This window comes from Petaurus breviceps, unplaced genomic scaffold (assembly GCF_028583685.1).
Source record: "Petaurus breviceps papuanus isolate PSGF00001 unplaced genomic scaffold, PetGlider_PUasm1.0 189, whole genome shotgun sequence".
NCBI classification, from domain to species: domain Eukaryota; kingdom Metazoa; phylum Chordata; class Mammalia; order Diprotodontia; family Petauridae; genus Petaurus; species Petaurus breviceps.
The window spans coordinates 51,774,245-51,791,961 of record NW_027185809.1 but is presented as its reverse complement, the minus strand read 5'-3'; the positions used below and the strand labels follow the sequence as shown (position 1 = coordinate 51,791,961).

Here is a 17,717-nt window from a genome sequence, read left to right as displayed (position 1 = left end):
AAAAAAAAGGCAACTGCCACCAACTGCCACCGCAGGACCGTTAGCTCGGCTTTTTTTTTTCTCTTGCTCTGCTATGTCAGCACGTCCATGGGGCATGGGAGATCTTTAAATCCCATAACCCTTACACATGGAAACACATTCAGTGCCCCTGCTTTGCCACACAATCCTTATCTTGTCCTGTGGATGAATTCCGAAACTCCTGGGTTCCTTCTCCTCCAGCAGGAGGCAGCCACTCCTGGCTTCTGTTCCAGTCCCGATGCAGGCAGTTAACCATTCCTGCTCTCAGCTCAGCGAAGTCAGCATGCCAGCCATTCTTCTCTCCTGTTCCATGGCTCCACAGAGTCACAGCTACCACAACTGGGAAACAAACAATTATCCCAGCCCCCAGACTTTCCTTTTACTCTGCAAATCCTGTTCGTGACGCCATTTGTAGCAGCATGCACCCCAGCATCCCCAGGGCGGCTGCCAACACAGGTTCTTGGATCTGCTTTGCTAAAGGAAAGCAACTCAAAATGGGTTAACAAGCTTACTTTAATCAATCAAACATATCATTTACCTTGTTCAGGGGAAAGTCAGCACCCCAAACTTCAGAGTATACAGACAGAAGTTACAAGAAAACAGAAAAACATATCAAGCAGACAGGCCGCCAACTGTCCAACCACTACATCAATACCAAATCACAGTTACCAGAGAGGGAAGCATCACCATCTGGGTTTTTCAAAGTAGGGACGCTCTCAAGCTGCCCAGTCTCATCTGGTCAAATCACACAACACTTCTCAAAGTGAGCCCCAAAACAAAGTCTCGCATCAGGGATTATATAGCCTTCTCCTGGGTCAGAGAATGTAACAACCCTCTGGACCCACAGCCCAATCACAAAGCACCAAGGTGTAGCTTCCCACCACAGGCTCCAGGTGCACTTAACCTAGGGGCAGGGAAGATCTTAAAAATTTACATTCCTATAACACTTTAAAAGTCCAAAACAAAGACCACCTCTTTCATGAAGCCTTCCTGACTGCTTCAGTTGGTAAAGACCTTCTCTCTCACTTCAGACTTAATTAAAAGTCTGTTTTATATCTAATATATTTGTAACGTATTATAATTATCTGCCATAACCTCTACTAGAAAGCAATTTCCATGAGGTTAAGAAACATCTCTTACTTAGACTTGGTATCTTCTTCAGAATCTAACATAGTAGACCCATGATAATTTTTTGCTGAACTAACCTAAATGTTGGGGGATAGTTAAAAAAAACTGAAAAGCTGGGGTGAGAGTATCATTAAGGAACAAAGAAGGGAGTGACAAAAGTAGTCAGGGTGAAACAAAAAGGCCCCATATGGAATCTGAAAAAAATAAATTTTACACAGAGATTTGACAGTTTGAAAAAGCAAGCACAGAAGAGGTATCAAGGAAAACCTATTCCACTAACCTTTGAAAATGATCAAATTTTCAGTGAGACCTCCCCCCCCAAAAAAAAACGGCTTGCAGTTTCTCCTAATCAATGGTCCTACAGCAGGCTGAGAAATTTTAAGCATTGCTCTGTGCCCTCTCAGTTTGATGTTATCAGTGAGTAGCAATCAGAAGATATGGATGAATTTCTGGCAGTAACACTAAGTATCCCCAAAGCCCTAACATCAAAAAATATAATCATCTCAGAATCCTAAAGTATGACAAAGAGATCTAAACCTCACTTAAAGCACCTGGATGTCCTCATCTCTTCCTCTCTCTCTCTGGGTCACAAGACTCCTTATTATGTGTATTCTACCACTTCTAGCTTAAAAACCATAGTCCTTCAATTCCAAAAAGCTCATGATAGAAAATGCTATCCACAACCAGAGAAATTATGGAATCTGAATATAGATTTAAGCATTTTATTTGACCTTACTCTTTTTTGTTTTGTTTCTTCTGTTTTGTGATTCATTCTATTGGTAATAATTCTTTACAACATGACTAATGCAAAAATATGATTAATATGAATGCATATATGGAGCCTAATATCAGATTGCATGCTGTCTGAGGGAAGGGGGAGGGGAGGGAGGAGAAAATTTAAAACCCCAAAACTTGTGGAACTAAATGTTGTAAACTAAAAATAAATAAATTTAAAATTAAAAGAAAAGAAAAAAATAATACCATGGTCCTTGTTGGAGAAGCCTAAAGAAATGAGGAGTTCTGATCCAAACATAGCTTTAGAAAACAGTACATTTTGGGATGGCTAGGTGGCGCAGTGAATAAAGCACCAGCCCTGGAGTCAGGAGGACATGAGTTCAAATCCGGCCTCAAACACTTAACACTAGCTGTGTCACCTTGGGCAAGTCACTTAACCCCAACTGCCCTGCCTTTCCCCCCTCAAAAAAAAAAAACAATAAATAAATAAAGTTGCTAGGAATATGGGTAATTGTTTCCTTTCAGTAGCGTCCTCAGGGCTGTCCTAGTAGCAGGCCCTACCCAGTTTCTCATATGACATTCTCATGCTGAGAAATTAAACTCTTTGGGTGTCTGTACCTATACAATCTTTCATTCGGATTCCCTAAAATTGGCTTCTTAAAAATTGAGCTTTCCAACAAACATCAAAACTACTTGGTCCTGGCTAAGAAATGGAATAGGAGATCAGTGGAACAGGCTAGGTACACAAGATATAGTAATCAATGACTATCATAATCTACTGTTTCACAAAGTCAAAGACTCCACTTCTGGGATAAGAACTCACTATTTGCCAAAAACTGCTGGGAAAACTGAAAAATAGTGTGGCAGAAACTAGGCACAGACCAACCTCCTACACTATATGCCAAGACACAGTCAAAATGGGTCCATGATTTACACAAAATAGGTGATACTACAAACAAGCAAGGCAAGTAAGTTTACCTGTCAGATCTATGGAAAAGGGAAGAACTTATGACAAAACAAGAGATAGAAAACATTAAGAAATACAAAATAGATAATTTTGATTACATTAAATGAAAAAGCTTTTGCACAAACAAAGCCAATGCAACCAGGATTAGAAGGGAAGCAGAAAGCTGGGAAGCAATTTTTATAGCCAGTGTCTCTGAAGGCCTCATTTCTAAAATATATAGAGAATTGAGTCAAATTTATAAGAATAGAAGTCATTTTCCAACTGATAAATGGTCAAAGGATATGAACAGGTAGTTTTCAGAGGAAGAAATTAAAGATATCTATAGTCATATGAAAAAATGTTCTAAATCACTATTGATTGGAGAAATTTGAATATTAAAACAATTTTGAGGTATCACATCACACCCTTCAGATTGGCTGACATGACAGAACAGGAAAATGATAAATGCTGGAGATGTGGGAAAATTGGAATACTAATTCATTGTTGGTGGAGCCCAAAGGGCTACAAAACTGTGTATCCTTTGACCCAATAATACCATTTATGATCTGTATCCCAAAGAGATCATAAAAATGGGGAAAGAATTCATATGTACAAAAATATTTACAGCATTTCTTTTCATGGTGGCCAAAAATTGGAAACTGAGTGGATGGACATCAACTGGGGAATGGCTGAACAAGGTGTGGTATACGAATGTAACGAAATAGAATTGTTCCCTAAGAAATGGTGAGCAGGCAGACTTCAGAAAAACTTGGAAAGACTTGTATGAACTGATGCTGAGTGAAGGGAACAGAAACGGGAGAATACTGTACACAGTAACAACATTATACAATGACCAGCTGTGTTAGACTTAGCACTTCTGAGCAACGTGATGATCTAAGACAATTCCAAAAGGCACATGATGGAAAATGCTATACACAGCCAGAGAAAGAACTATGGAGTATCAATGTAGATTGAAGCACATTATTTTCTCTTTTCTTTTCCTTTATCGTGGTTTTCCCCTCTGGTTCTGATTCTTCTTTACAACATGACAAATGGAGAAATATGTTAAATATGATTGTACATGTATGGCCTATAACAGATTACATGTTGTCTTGGGGAGGGGGAAAATTTAGAACTCAAAACCTTATAAAAGTGAATGCTGAAAACTAAAAATAAATATTTTTTTAAAATTGAACTTTCATAACCTGCTATATTCAAAACTGTCTTAACAATTATGAAAATTTACTTGGCACCCATACAAAATAACTGGCCCTGTAACCTTGAGCAAGTTACTTAACCCCAATTGCTTAAAATAAAAAATTATGAAAATTAATATGGAATCTTACCCCAAAAGTCATTAAAATATGCATATGACCAACCTGAATTTTACCCCCAAAGTCATTAAACTATGCACATGACCCAAAATACCACTACTAGTTGTAATCCAAAGAGATCAAAGAGAGGGAAAAGACCTCTCATAGCAAAGAAACTGAAGCAAAGTGGGTGCCAATCAACTGGAGAATGGCTAAACAAACTATGATTTATGAATGTAATGGATATCATTGCACCCTAAGATATGATTAAAGAGATGGATTCAGAGAAACCTGGATGATCTGATGCAAAGTGAACTGAGTAGACCAAGGAAAATAATTTATACAATAACTACAATATTTGGTTTTTGTCAATCCTCAACTTTCTTCTGTCTTCCTAGAATAAAAATTCAGTTAAGTGTGATGTTGACCAGGTCAGTGGGGTACCTCACAAAATATATTCTTCTGAAAAATTCTGATCTGTCCCTTGTCCAGAGGTTATCTTAGTACCATAGACCACAGCCTAAGAAACCAGACACCTTGGTCAGTGACATTCTGTGAAGCTGTTTACTTCTAATATCCCCTTTTCTTCTAAAATTATAACTATCAAAACAGAAAAGATGAAAATACTAACTGCACTGCTGAGTTTTTTTATGGCCTAAACGGACCTACAAAGTTCCTAGAGGTGCAATATAGATTTAGTTTGGGACATAGTTGTTTCCCAGGTTAAATCATCTGTAGGTAGATTAGTGGGTTTTGGTAGGAACTAAAGAAGGACTAAAATTTCTCAAGGGTCTCAAAAACACCTTATAGGATCATCTATGTACTAAGTAAAACAACTTTGAGTTATCTGGGAACTAATTTAATAGGCCCCTAAACTAAAGGAACTGGATGAAAAACCTTTTAGGACAGACACTGAAAAATATCTTTAGTATTAGCAAAAAGAAACCTTAATGGTGGAAACAAAGACTTCAGCTTACTAAAAGGATAATGAGGGGGGGCGGAGCCAAGATGGCAGAGTAGAAGCACGACCTTCCCGCGGCTCTGGCTTCCACCCTCCCCAATCCATGTAAAAAGGGGACTCTAAACAAACTTTGCAGCTGCGGAACCCACAAAATGACACAGAGAAGCTAACCTCCCGCTGAGGACAGCCCGGCAGGCCGGCAGGAATCGGCGGGCCAGCGTAGCTAGCGCTCTGGGAGCCGAGCCCAGCCCCACAAAGAGGCTTTAGCCCCAGGGCGGGCCTGACCAGCCACCAGCCAGAGGGACTCCAGATCAGCAGCAGCTGTGGCCGTTTCCAGATTTATCAATACATAGATGCGAAGGATAAGGTGAGAGGCCACTGCAGTCTGGACTTTGGGACCCAGTAAGTGGGAGTGCGTGGCTTTTACCCCCGGGGCGAGAAACCGCTGAGACTCGGGCACAGCCTGCCAGCGCCACGTGGCGGCTTCAGCTCCTGGCCTGCAGAGTGTAGGGGGACCAAGCACCAGTCTGAGGGGTCATCACTCTTGCTTTAACCTGCTTGGAACTGGATTGCAGTCTAGGGTGGAGGTCCTGGGGTGTGTGTCCAGCTTGCCAGAGCGTGTGGAGACCTCAGAGAGGGCACCCATCTAATACCTCAGGCAGCTGAGAAAACCCCAGCGTTTGGGACGAAAACTCCCCTGTCTGGTGGCAGAGTCCTACTGTGGCAAAAAGCCCAAAATTCAAATCATTGAGTGGCAAAATGAGCAGGCAAAGGAAACAAAGCAGACAGAAGATTCCAACATTACACTCCTATTTTGGGGATAAGAAGGAGCAAGGCATGGAACAGGAGGAAAACAGTGAAGTCAGAACTCCTGCACCAAAAGCTTCAAAGGAAAATACAAGCTGGTTACAGGCCATAGAGGACCTTAAGAAGCAGATAAGTGGAGGAAAAATTGGGAAGAGAAATGAGAACAATGCAAGAAAATTATGAAATGAGAGTCAACAGCCTGACTGAAGAAAATAATACCTTAAAAAACAGACTGACTCAAATGGCAAAGGAGGCTCAAAAAGGCAATGAGGAGAAGAATGCCTTAAAAAGTCGAATTTGCCAGATGGAAAAAGAATCTCAAAAGCTCACTGAGGAGAATCATTGCTTCAGAATTAGATTGGAGCAAATGGAAGCTAATGACTTTATGAGAAATCAAGATGCTGTTAAACAGATCCAAACAAATGAAAGAATAGAAGACAATGTGAAATATCTCATGGGAAAAACCACTGACCTGGAAAATAGATCCAGGAGAGATAATTTAAAAATTATTGGACTGCCTGAGAGCCATGACCAAAGTAAGAGCCTGGAAAGCATCCTCCAGGAAATTCTCAAAGAAAACTGCCCCGATGTTTTAGAACCAAAGGGCAAAATAGAGGTTGAAAGAATCCACCGATCACCTCCTGAAAAAGATCCCAAAAAGAAAACTCCTAGGAATATTATAGCCAGGTTCCGGAATTCCCACATTAAGGAGAGAATATTACAAGCAGCCAGGAAGAAACAATTTGAATATTGTGGAAACACAATCAGAATAACGCAGGATCTGGCAGCTTCTACACTGAGGGATCGAAGGGCCTGGAATGTGATATTCCGGAGGTCAAGAGAGCTGGGATTAAAACCAAGAGTCACCTACCCAGCAAAACTGAGTATCATGTTTCAGGGGAAAATATGGTCATTCAGTGGAATACAGGACTTTCAAGCATTCTTGCTGAAAAAACCAGAGTTGAATAGAAAATTTGACATTCAGATACAAGAAGCAAGAGAAGCATGAGAAGGTAAACAGGGAAAAGAAATCATAAGGAACTTATCAAAGTTGAACTATTTTTTTTTTAAGCAATCGGGGTCGAGTGGCTCGTTCGGGGTTGCATGGCCAGTTGTTGTTTCTGGGTGTGGTGCTGGGTGTCTGGGCCCGGATTTGATCCGGGTCGTCCCGGCACTGGAGCCGGTGCTCTTGCTCGCTGAGCCACCTGGCCAAAGTTGAACTATTAACATTCCTACATGGAAAAACAATAATTGTAACCTATGAAACTTTTCTCAGTAGTTGAAGGGATTAGAAATATATGAGGGTATGCGGGCATATGAATACATATGTGAATGTGTGTATATACGTTTACAGGTATACATAGATAGAGGGCACGGGACCAATTTAACAGGAAGGGATGATACTTAAAAGGTGAAATTAAGAGGTGAGAGGAATATAATGAGAGGAGATGGGGAGAGAGTGGGGCAAACTATCTCATACAGAAGAGGCAAGGGAAAATGGTTACAATGGAGGGGAAGAATAGGAAGGCAAAAGGGAATAGGTCAACCTTATTCCTACTGAATCTGGCTTGAGAAGGGAGGGAAATACACACTAAATAGGGGATCTCACCCTCCAGGAGAATAGAGGGGGAAGGGGATGTGAGGGGGGATGATGGAAGGGAGGGCAGGCTGGGGGGGAAGTTGGAAGCACCCACTTTTGAAAAGGGACAGGATCAAAGTAGAGAATAGAACAAGTGGGAGGTGGGATAGGAGGGAGGGAAAAATAGTCAGTCTTTTACAATACATCTACTATGTTATTGTTTTGCATTAGCCATACATGTGCAACCTATACTGAACTGCTTGTACCCCCAGTGGGGGTGGGTGGCAGGGGGGGAAGGGAATGAATCTGGAATTGAAAGTTTTAAAATCAAATATTCAAATATATATGTGTGTGGATATATATATATATATATATATATATGCATATATACTATTATTAATACCATCTTACATGTAATTAAGAAAAAAGATATACAGGCACTGAGGCATAGAGATCCACTGGAAAAGTTGAAACGGGTATGGGAGAAAATATGGGAGTGAGCAGATTGGAGGTGGGGACTGCTGTTTTGTGGGGATGTGTGGGGGAAAAACGGGGAGAAAATTTGTAACTCAAAATCTGGCGGAAACGAATGATGTAAATCAGCAGTTAATAAAGCATTTAAATTTAAAAAAAATAAAATAAAAGGATAATGAGTGATGCTTCCAGAAGAAAGCTAGTAAAAAATTGTACTCTATCTATCCAGTTATAATTATATGTTGTTGTAATTTACTTTTAAACATGTAAATTAACTGTAACAGAATATCACTAAAATGCTCTATTTGTTTTTGTCATCTTCTGCATTTTAAATTTCATTTTACTCAGTTTTCTCACTCCTATAAATATTTTAGCACAAAAACATCAAGTACACATACAGTACTGGGGCAGAGGAGAAAGGGAAAAAAACAGCCAAAAAAATAAGGCTGTGAAATTTTATAGCGGCCTCAGAAACAAATTCAACTGTAATATATCTATGCATTTTTGAATCTGCAAATGTTTGTTACTAATCATTTTGGTTAGGAGACAGAATAGCAATGAATGTCATGATTGGGCGAATCACTATTATAATCTATAACATTTATACTTGCAACCAAATAAATGTCTGCCAAAATAATGGGCTGAGAAAGAATTGAAGGCATTTAGGTCTATATTATTTAGTCCCCAACATATCTGAAAATAAGCCTGCAACTCAAACTCTAGAGAACATGAGAAAGTAGTCAGAATTAGAAATACATCCCAACTTCATAAGGAATAAAAAAGAGAAGTTGAAGCTACTGGAAGGCGTCCACTAGAGGGCACTCAAAAACAACTTCTAAAATCTTCCCTGGGTTTTCTGCATTCACTTGAGATTGGAAGCGCAGTATTCCTTTGCCATTTGTTTCTTTACTGACTATTCAGGTTCATTTGACACCAGGGTTAGAGGATCATCATGTTATGTAAAGTTTTCACTACAGAGTAAGGATTTTCATGGGTGATTTTCCCTATCGATTAAACTCATTCAAAAGATTTATGATTTTATCAGTATAGGTACCCTCCACAGACTCAGATTGAAACCCTTTACCTTACTATCTTAGCATATAGACTCTATGAGGGGTTTCCTGACCTCTCTCACCAAAAAAAAAGTCATCTACTGGACAGTCTTCAAATGATAACACTGAAAAAGGAACTAGGATGGTCCTTGGATGATTTTAACCACACTATATTAGAAGTCTTTTCAGCTTGGTGGGACGTGCCCAGAACTTGTGTTCCACTGGCAAAGTCTTTAAGAGCCCAGGATCACTTCCATGTTAAAATGAGGCATTGAACTATAACTTTAGAAAAGACTTTAACTGAATTAGGTTACAAATCACATTTCAAAAGCAAAAGTAGCTTTCAATTTAACCTTGAAAGGCAAATTAAAGACATAATTTACAAGTTTAGTGGTGACCAGGAATTGGACAGGCCACTAAATGTCTTAATGACTCAAAATATTAAGCGGAATGTGGGGTAAAATAAAGGAAAATAATGTGGGATAAAATAAAAGATATGATGGGGATAAGAAAGCATTTTTTACTATACTATATTCCAACTATGAGCATGATAAAATGCTAAGGTTGAGAAGGCAATTTTATTAAAAATGTGATCTCCCAATTTTATTCCTTCTTATTGAAAGTTAGTACTGCAGAATCCAGATGTATGCTCTACACCTTAAGAGAAAACATGAAAAACTATGAAACGGTTTGGAAAACAATGATTAAATGGGTTTAGAAAATAAAATCATTTGGTATGAAGAAAAAAGTGGTAAAAGAGGTGATTTATCACTAGCGAAGTATATTAAGGTTGTCATTATTATTGATGAGAGGTAGAATGGCAGAGTGAAGAGTTAGCTATGAAGTAAGAAAGACTGGGGTTCAAGGCCCACCTCTGACAAATATCTGCTGCATGATCTTGAGGGCAAGTCATTTAACCTCTTAGAGCCCACAGATAACCCTCTAAGACCAAAAATTACAGAGCTGGTAAAAATCCGTATTGGTAGAGGAAGTTTCCTTTTTGAGAACCCCCTCACAGGTCTAAAAGTAAAAATAATAAAACAAAAAATAGAAGTATAAATAAATAAATAAAACTAAAATAATAATAGCTCTCATTTAAACCTAGCATTTTAAAGTTTACAAAGCTCTTTCCTTAACAATCCTCTTAGTCTAGTAATGAATATAACTACCTGCTGGACTTTACATTAGAGGATAAAGAGGATCAGCAGCACTATGACTATTACCAATCATTCCTAGAGATGGAAAGACAGGGAGAAAGAGAGAGAGATACATCCACAGATAGAAATTAAATGTCAGCCAAAGAAATTAGACAAGGAGAAAAAAATTCCTAACCATGAGTCAGTAAATAATGGAACAGAGTAAGTACCAACTGAGGACTAAGACAACCTTTCTTTACCCACAACCCCTTAACAGAGTGTAAGGACAGAGCAAAAACTAAAATGGTTGTTGAATAAGCATAGTGCTGAACACACCTAATTCTACTAGACAGCTTGGGATGTAAAATATGATTAAAGTAGTCCTGTCATACTATCTAGATGAGGAATGAGGCAGAATGGCATGGTGGATAGAGAGGGAGCTAGCCCGAGTGTCAGGAAAACCCGAATTAAAGTCTTGCCTCTGACACATACTGGCTGTGCAACACTGAGTAAGTCACTTAACTCTCAATGTCCTAGGCAATTCTCTAAGACTCTAGAGTATGTGCCAATAGACAGTGGTTTAAGTTCTTTACCAAGAGCTTATTACACTGATGAAATCTGGCATAAATAAATAAAAAAGAGTTAAATTGTACAGTAAAGAAAGTACAAAGGACTTGGAAAAGATAGAGTTTAATGTGGGACAGAACTGTCAGGGAAGGCCCCACAAAACAAATAAGACTTGGGCTATGCATTCAATGTGCAGAAAGGATCAACATAGAACACTCCATATTGCAAAGAAAGGTGCTAAATAACATGAGCAACAGCAGAGGAAGAACTGAGTACCTGGATGCTGGGGATCCACTTATGGATTGAGATATGGAGAAAAGATTAATTAGGGTGCAAGTTTCAACTGAGTAGTTTGAAATTGGGTGTGATAGGTTATGGAGGGGCCAAATTACAGAGAGCTTTGAAAAGGAAACAAAGGAATTTACATTTGGTACAGGTGCTAATTGTGGACTCACAGTGGCTCATGAGTAGGAAAGTAACATGGTGAAAGTACTTTAGGAAGATCAATGTGGCTAATGGTTGCAGAGAATGCTTTAAAGCAAAGAAAATTTGGAGACAAGAAATGATGGCGTAGTGATTAGCGCCTGGACAGGAGGTGGAAGGGTAGGGAGCAAGGGAATGGAGATGAAGGAATTAATCAGAAAAAGAATACCTGACAAGATTCAGTTCTTGACTATATATAAATGGCAAAATCAAAGAAAGCAATTGAAAATGACTAGGGGCGGCCAGGTAGCACAGCGAGTAAAAGCATCACTTCCAGTGTCGGGGTAACCTGGAGATCGAATCCCGGGCTCAGACACTTAGCACCCACCCAGAAATAACTGGCCATGTAACCTTGAGCAAGTTACTTAACCCCAACTGCTTAAAAAAAATAAAATAAAATTACTAAATATCAGGGGGCGGAGTCAAGATGGCAGAGTGGAAGTGGGACCTCCTCAGGGTAATCCATGTAAAAGGGGACTCTAAACAAACTTTGAAGCTAGGGTACCCACAAAATGACACAGAGAAGCTAACCTCCCACTGAGGACACCCCAGAAGGCCTGCAGGAATCAGCCAGTGCAGAGCTCTGGGAGCCGAGCACAGGCCCCCAGGAGCTAGAGGTTTTAGCCTCAGGGTGGGCCTGACCAGCCAGGGGTGGGACTCCAGATCACCAGCAGCTGTGGCCCTTTCTAGATACAAATATAGATACAAAGGACAAAGTGAGGGGTCAGTACAGTGTGGACTTTGGGACCAGTAGTTGGGAGTGGGTCAGCTTTTGCCCCCAGGGCAAGAAGCCTCTACCCTGGTACCTCGCTGTAGCTTCAGCTCCTGACCTCCAGAGTGTAGGGAGACCAAGCGACCAGTCTGAGGGGTAATCGCTCTTGCTTTAACCTGCTTGGATCTGGATTGCAGTCTAGGGTGAAGGTCCTTGGGTGGAGATCCTGGGGTGCATGACCAGCTTGCCAGAGCGTGTGGAGGCCTCAGAGAGGGCACCCAACTAATACCTCCAGCAGTTGAGAAAACCCCAGCATTTGGGATGGAAGCTCCCCTGTCTGGTGGCAGAGTCCTACTGTAGCAAAAAGCCCAGGGGTCAAGTGACTGAGGGGCCACATGACCAGGCAAAGGAAGCAAAACAAACAGAAGACTCCAATGTTAGACTCCTATTTTGGGGACAAAAAGGAGCAAACCATGGAACAGGAGAAAGACAGTGAAGTCAGAACTCCTGCACCAAAAGCTTCAAAGGAAAATACAAGCTGGTTACAGGCCATAGAGGACCTTAAGAAGCAGATAAGAGAAGTGGAGGAAAAATTGGGAAGAGAAATGAGAACGATGCAAGAAAATTACAAAATGAGAGTCAACAGCCTGACTGAGGAAAATCACATCTGTAAAAACAGACTGACTCAATTGGCAAAAGAGGCTCAAAAAGGTAGTGAGGAGAGGAATACCTTGAAAAGCCAAATTTGCCAGATGGAAAAAGAATCTCAAAAGCTCAATGAGGAGAATCATACCCTCAGATTTAGATTGGAGCAAAAGGAAGCTAGTGACATTAAGAGAAATCAAGATGCTGTTAAACAGATCCAAACAAATGAAAGAATAGAAGGCAATGTGAAATATCTCATGGGAAAAACCACTGACCTAGAAAATAGATCCAGGAGAGATGATTTTAAAATTATTGGACTACCTGAAAGCCATGATCAGGCAAAGAATCTAGAAATCATCCTCCAAGAAATTCTCAAGGAAAACTGCCCTGATGTTCTAGAACCAGAGGGCAAAATAGAGGTTGAAAGAATCCACAGATTGCCTCCTGAAAAAGATCCCCAAAAGAAAACTCCTAGGAATATTATAGCCAGATTCCAGAATTCCCAGATCAAGGAGAGACTACCGTGTTTCCCCGATAATAAGACACTGTCTTATTAATTTTTTTGGACAGAAAAACACCAGAGGGCTTATTTTCAGGGGAGGGCTTATTTTAATGAACATTGACAGCAATTTTAATAAACAGGTAAATGTGAACAAAAAAATGTACCTTTATTCAATAATGAATTCAATAAAGAACAGGATGACGCGCTCACTGCTGCAGCTCTGATTGGATGCAGCTCGGAGCGCTGTGTGTGTTTCACGCGGGGGGGGGGCCCGGGGGACGGTGCAGCAGGGGATCACCTTCACTACAGTAGCAATCTCAATAGGGCTTATTTTCAGGGGAGGGCTTATTTTAGAGGAATCTTACACAGTAAGGGGAGGGCTTATTTTCGGGATAGGTCTTATTATCGGGGAAACACGGTATTACGAATAGCCAGGAAGAAACAATTTGAATATTGTGGAAACACAATCAGGATAACACAGGATCTGGCAGCTTCTATACTAAGGGATCAAAGGGCCTGGAATATGATATTCCGGAGGGCAGAGGAGCTGGGATTAAAACCAAGAGTCACCTACCCAGCAAAACTAAGTATCATGTTTCAGGGGAAAATATGATCATTCAGTGGAATAGAGGACTTTCAAGCATTCTTGATGAAAAAACCAGAGTTGAATAGAAAATTTGACATCCAGATACAAGAAGTAAGAGAAGCTTGAAAAGGTAAACAGGGAAGAGAAATCAAAAGCCACTGATGAAAGATGAACTATTAACATTCCTACATGGAAAAATGATAATTGTAATTGATGAAACTTTTCTCAGTACGAAAATAGTTGAAGGGAATAGAAATATATATATATGTCTATATCAGAGGGTATACGGATGTATGAATACATGTGTGAATGTGTGTATATATGCTTACAGGCATACATAGAGGGAACAGGACCAATTTAATAGGAAGGGATGATACTTAAAAGGAGAAATTAAGAGGTGAGAGAGGAATATAATGAGAGGAGATGGAGAGAGACAGAATGGGGTAAACTATTTCATACAGAAGAGGCAAGGGATAAGGGTTACAATGGAGGGGAAGAATAGGAAGGCAAAAAAGGAATGGGTCAACCTTATTCTCACTGAATTTGGCTTGGGGAGGGAATGAAATACACACTAAATAGGGTATCTCACCCTACAGGAGAGTAGGGGGAAGGGGATGAGAGGGGGGATGATGGAAAGGAGGGGAGGCTGAAGGGGAGGGAAGCTGGGAGCACTCACTTTTGAAAAGGGACGGGATCAAAGCAGAGAATAGAACAAATGGGTGGTGTGATAGGAGGGAGGGAAATAAAGTCAGTCTTTTACAATATATCTACTATGTTAATGTTTTGCATTAGCTACACATGTACAATCTATACTGAACTGCTTATCTTCCCAGTAAAGGTGGTTGACAAGGGAGGAAGGGAATGAATCTGGAATTCAAAGTTTTAAAATCAAATGTTTAAAATTATATGTACATATATACTATTATTAATACTATCTTACATGTAATTGGGAAAAAAGATATACAGGCACTGGGGCATAGAGATCGGCCATGTCCTACTCGCAAAGTCTAAGAGGGTATGGGAGAAGATATGGGAGAGGGCAGACTGGAGGAGGGGATATCCTGTGGGACTGCTATTCTGGGGTGGTGGGTAGGGGAAAAACGGGGAGAAAATTTGTAACTCAAAATCTGGCGGAAATTAATGATGTAAATCAGAAGTTAATAAAGCATTTGAAAAATGAAAAAGATAAAATAAAATGACTAAATGTTTTAAACCCAGGGGAACAGTAGGGGTACTAACAGAAAGAGAGAAAAGAAATACAATCTTCTTCCTCAGAAAAATGTAATAATAATATTATTAAGTGCTGGATTTGAATTTAGGAAATGCAAATCTGGACTCAGATGCTTACTAGTTGACTCTGAGCAAATCACTTAGCCTCTATCTGCCTCAGTTTCCTTCTCTGGAAGATGGGGGTAATAGCAGTATCTACCTCTAAGGATTAGAGTGAGGATAAAATGAGATATTATTTGTAAAGCAATTTACAAACCTTAAACACTACTGTTATTAAAAATGTAAGGACAATATTTTTCACACACATTAGTTGTAGATGTTCCTTGAAGCAAGAAACTGTAGACTACATTTCATCATCATCAAACATTTATTGAAAGACTATCTCTTCATCAGCTCTTTCCAAGTTTTTAAATTTATGGTTGCGTTAATTATTTTTCTAACAGTACAGCAAATGTATTTTCATCTGAAGAAATATGCAATAAAAAACTGAGCATCATTTTACCATTACCTTGAATTCTTTCTAAACTCTGTTCTTTTGGTTCCTCTAGTTGAATTGGGGGACTTAATCTTGGGAGCCTGTTTTGCCCCTGGACCACTTCTATTAGAGATTCTTCCTGAGCAGTACGAGTTCGGGGAGCAACTGGAACCGTCTGTTTCTGTGGGACTTTCACATAAGAGAGAAATAGGTAAATGGCATTACTGCCTATCAAACCTCAATGTTGAATGTCATCATATCTAACAGTAACATTACCTTAAATTTATATAATATTTTATGAAGACCAAAACAGCTCACTAACATTGCTTTATTTATTCCTACAGCATCTCTAATGGGATGGAGAGAAGGGAACCATTATTCCTATTCCAGATTTTTATCTACCATATAACAATAATCTACACATACTTACACTCATCATTGACTCATCCTCATGATATTATGAGGACTTCACATCCTAACTCTTATGGGTCTGGGGTTAGGAAAAATGTCAAGGCTCTTTCTTTAAAGACGGGCTTATGTAAAACTATTTTCTAATAGATTTTCAAGACACTTAACACTAAACTACCTACCCTTATTCAACGTTATGAGTATTGGTGATGAAATGGAAAAGAAGAATGAACTATCTGGTCAACCCCCTTGGAAGTTCCAGGTATTTTCATGTTTGCTCCAATCTCATGAAGAAAGAACACCCTGTCAATCCAAGCCATTTGGCTCCAGAATGTTAAATTGTATATTCAGGGTTAAATTTTCGGGGGTAGAGATCTTTATTTTAAGAGAAAGCTAACAGATAATTCTCTTCAGCCTAGCTGAAGCAGCAAGACACCCTGAGGAAGAAAGAGGAGGTGGTGTGTATATACCATCTTATGGTATCATCTTATGATGAGTATATACCACTATCTTCCAAGTCACACAGGCTCACAACCTAGGTATCATCCATTAAAATCTTACTCCTTATATTCCATTTGTTGCCAAGCCCTATTGATTTTACCTTTTTCACATCTCTCATACACCCACTTCCTCTGACTGTTACCACTCCTATGCAAGCCCTCAGTATCTCTCACTGCACTATAGCAATAACTCATTTTTGGTCTCTCTGCCAGAAGTCTCTCCCTATTCAAGAACATCCTCCAATCACATGCCAAAGTGACCCTCCTAAAGTGCAGGTCTGACAATGACACTCCTCACTACCTACTCAATAAACTCCAATGGCTCCCAATTACCTCCAGGACCAAATATAAAATCCTCTGGCATTCAAAGCCCTTGACAACCTACATCCCCTTTCTTCTCTTTTTTCACCTTACCTCCACACAGTCCAACCTCCAGTTCACTATCTCCTGACTCTTAGAAGTATTTTCACTGGCTATTCCCCATGCCTGGAATTTTTTCCCTCATTTTCTCTACCTCTTAGTTTCCCTAGGTGCCTCCAAGTCCCAGCTAAAATCCTATCTTCTATAAAAAGCCTTTCACAACCCCCTTCTCACTGCTAGTGCCTACCCTCTATGGACTATCCCCAATTTATTCTATATACATTTTGTTTGTACACAGTTGTTTACATGTTGATTCCCCTATCAGACTATGAGATGCCCAAAAGGCAGGGTTTTTTTTTAACTTTCTCTGCATCTCCAGTGCCTGGCACATAGTAAATGCTTAATAAATGCTTCTTGACTGAATGACCACCATCTCCCTTTAGATCCTGATGGAGACAGCCAAGACCCTCACCCAAAAGTCCTGATAATAGTACTGTACCCCCACACCATCAGGACCTGCTTCCAGTCAAGCCCCTACAGCCATCAAGTGGAGAGAACTCGTTGTGGAGGAGGTTCACCTTCCTCATTACTACCAGCAATAGCTGCTGATCAACGGCCACCAGAAACCCAAAACTCCTAGAAGCCCTTGGGGTGGCAATGCCCCCAGACGACCAGTTATGCTTCCAGTACATTCCTCACAACAATTATTCAAAGTAAAGGCTCCTATGGGGAAGGGTACAGTCAACTTCACCAATGGCCAACCAACTGCCATTCACAGGACAAGCAAGCCAGCCTAGCTAAAGCAGCAAAATACGCTGCGGGAGAGAGAAGGCAGCATGGGCCAGCTAAGTCAAACCACCACCAGTACTGTGACTATCTACCCTCAGACCCTGAGGAGAAAGCCCTGAATTCAGAACTTGAGAGTCTTTGGAAGAGCAAAGCTTCCAGTCCAGTCCCCACAGCCATCATCCTAGGAAGTAAACCCTGTGGAGAATGAGTCTGGCAACTACTCCTATAGGTGCTATGGCTACATCTATTAAAGACCCAGAAAATTCTTGTCACCAAAGTCCTTGGTACTGTAAAGTGTTTCAACATCAGAA

At 40.2% G+C, this 17,717-nt stretch overlaps 1 protein-coding gene across 4 annotated transcripts in view; it reads right to left on the bottom strand.

The window, feature by feature from the left end:
• The window catches only part of ZC3H14 (zinc finger CCCH-type containing 14), a 54,084-nt gene that overhangs the window by 19,224 nt on the left and 17,143 nt on the right, over nucleotides 1-17,717 (bottom strand). For all 4 annotated transcript variants that reach the window (XM_069092393.1, XM_069092394.1, XM_069092395.1 and 1 more), the window contains exon 9: nucleotides 15,383-15,538. In XM_069092393.1, the coding sequence (XP_068948494.1) occupies nucleotides 15,383-15,538 (156 nt within the window). The remainder of the gene's footprint in view (nucleotides 1-15,382; nucleotides 15,539-17,717) is intronic.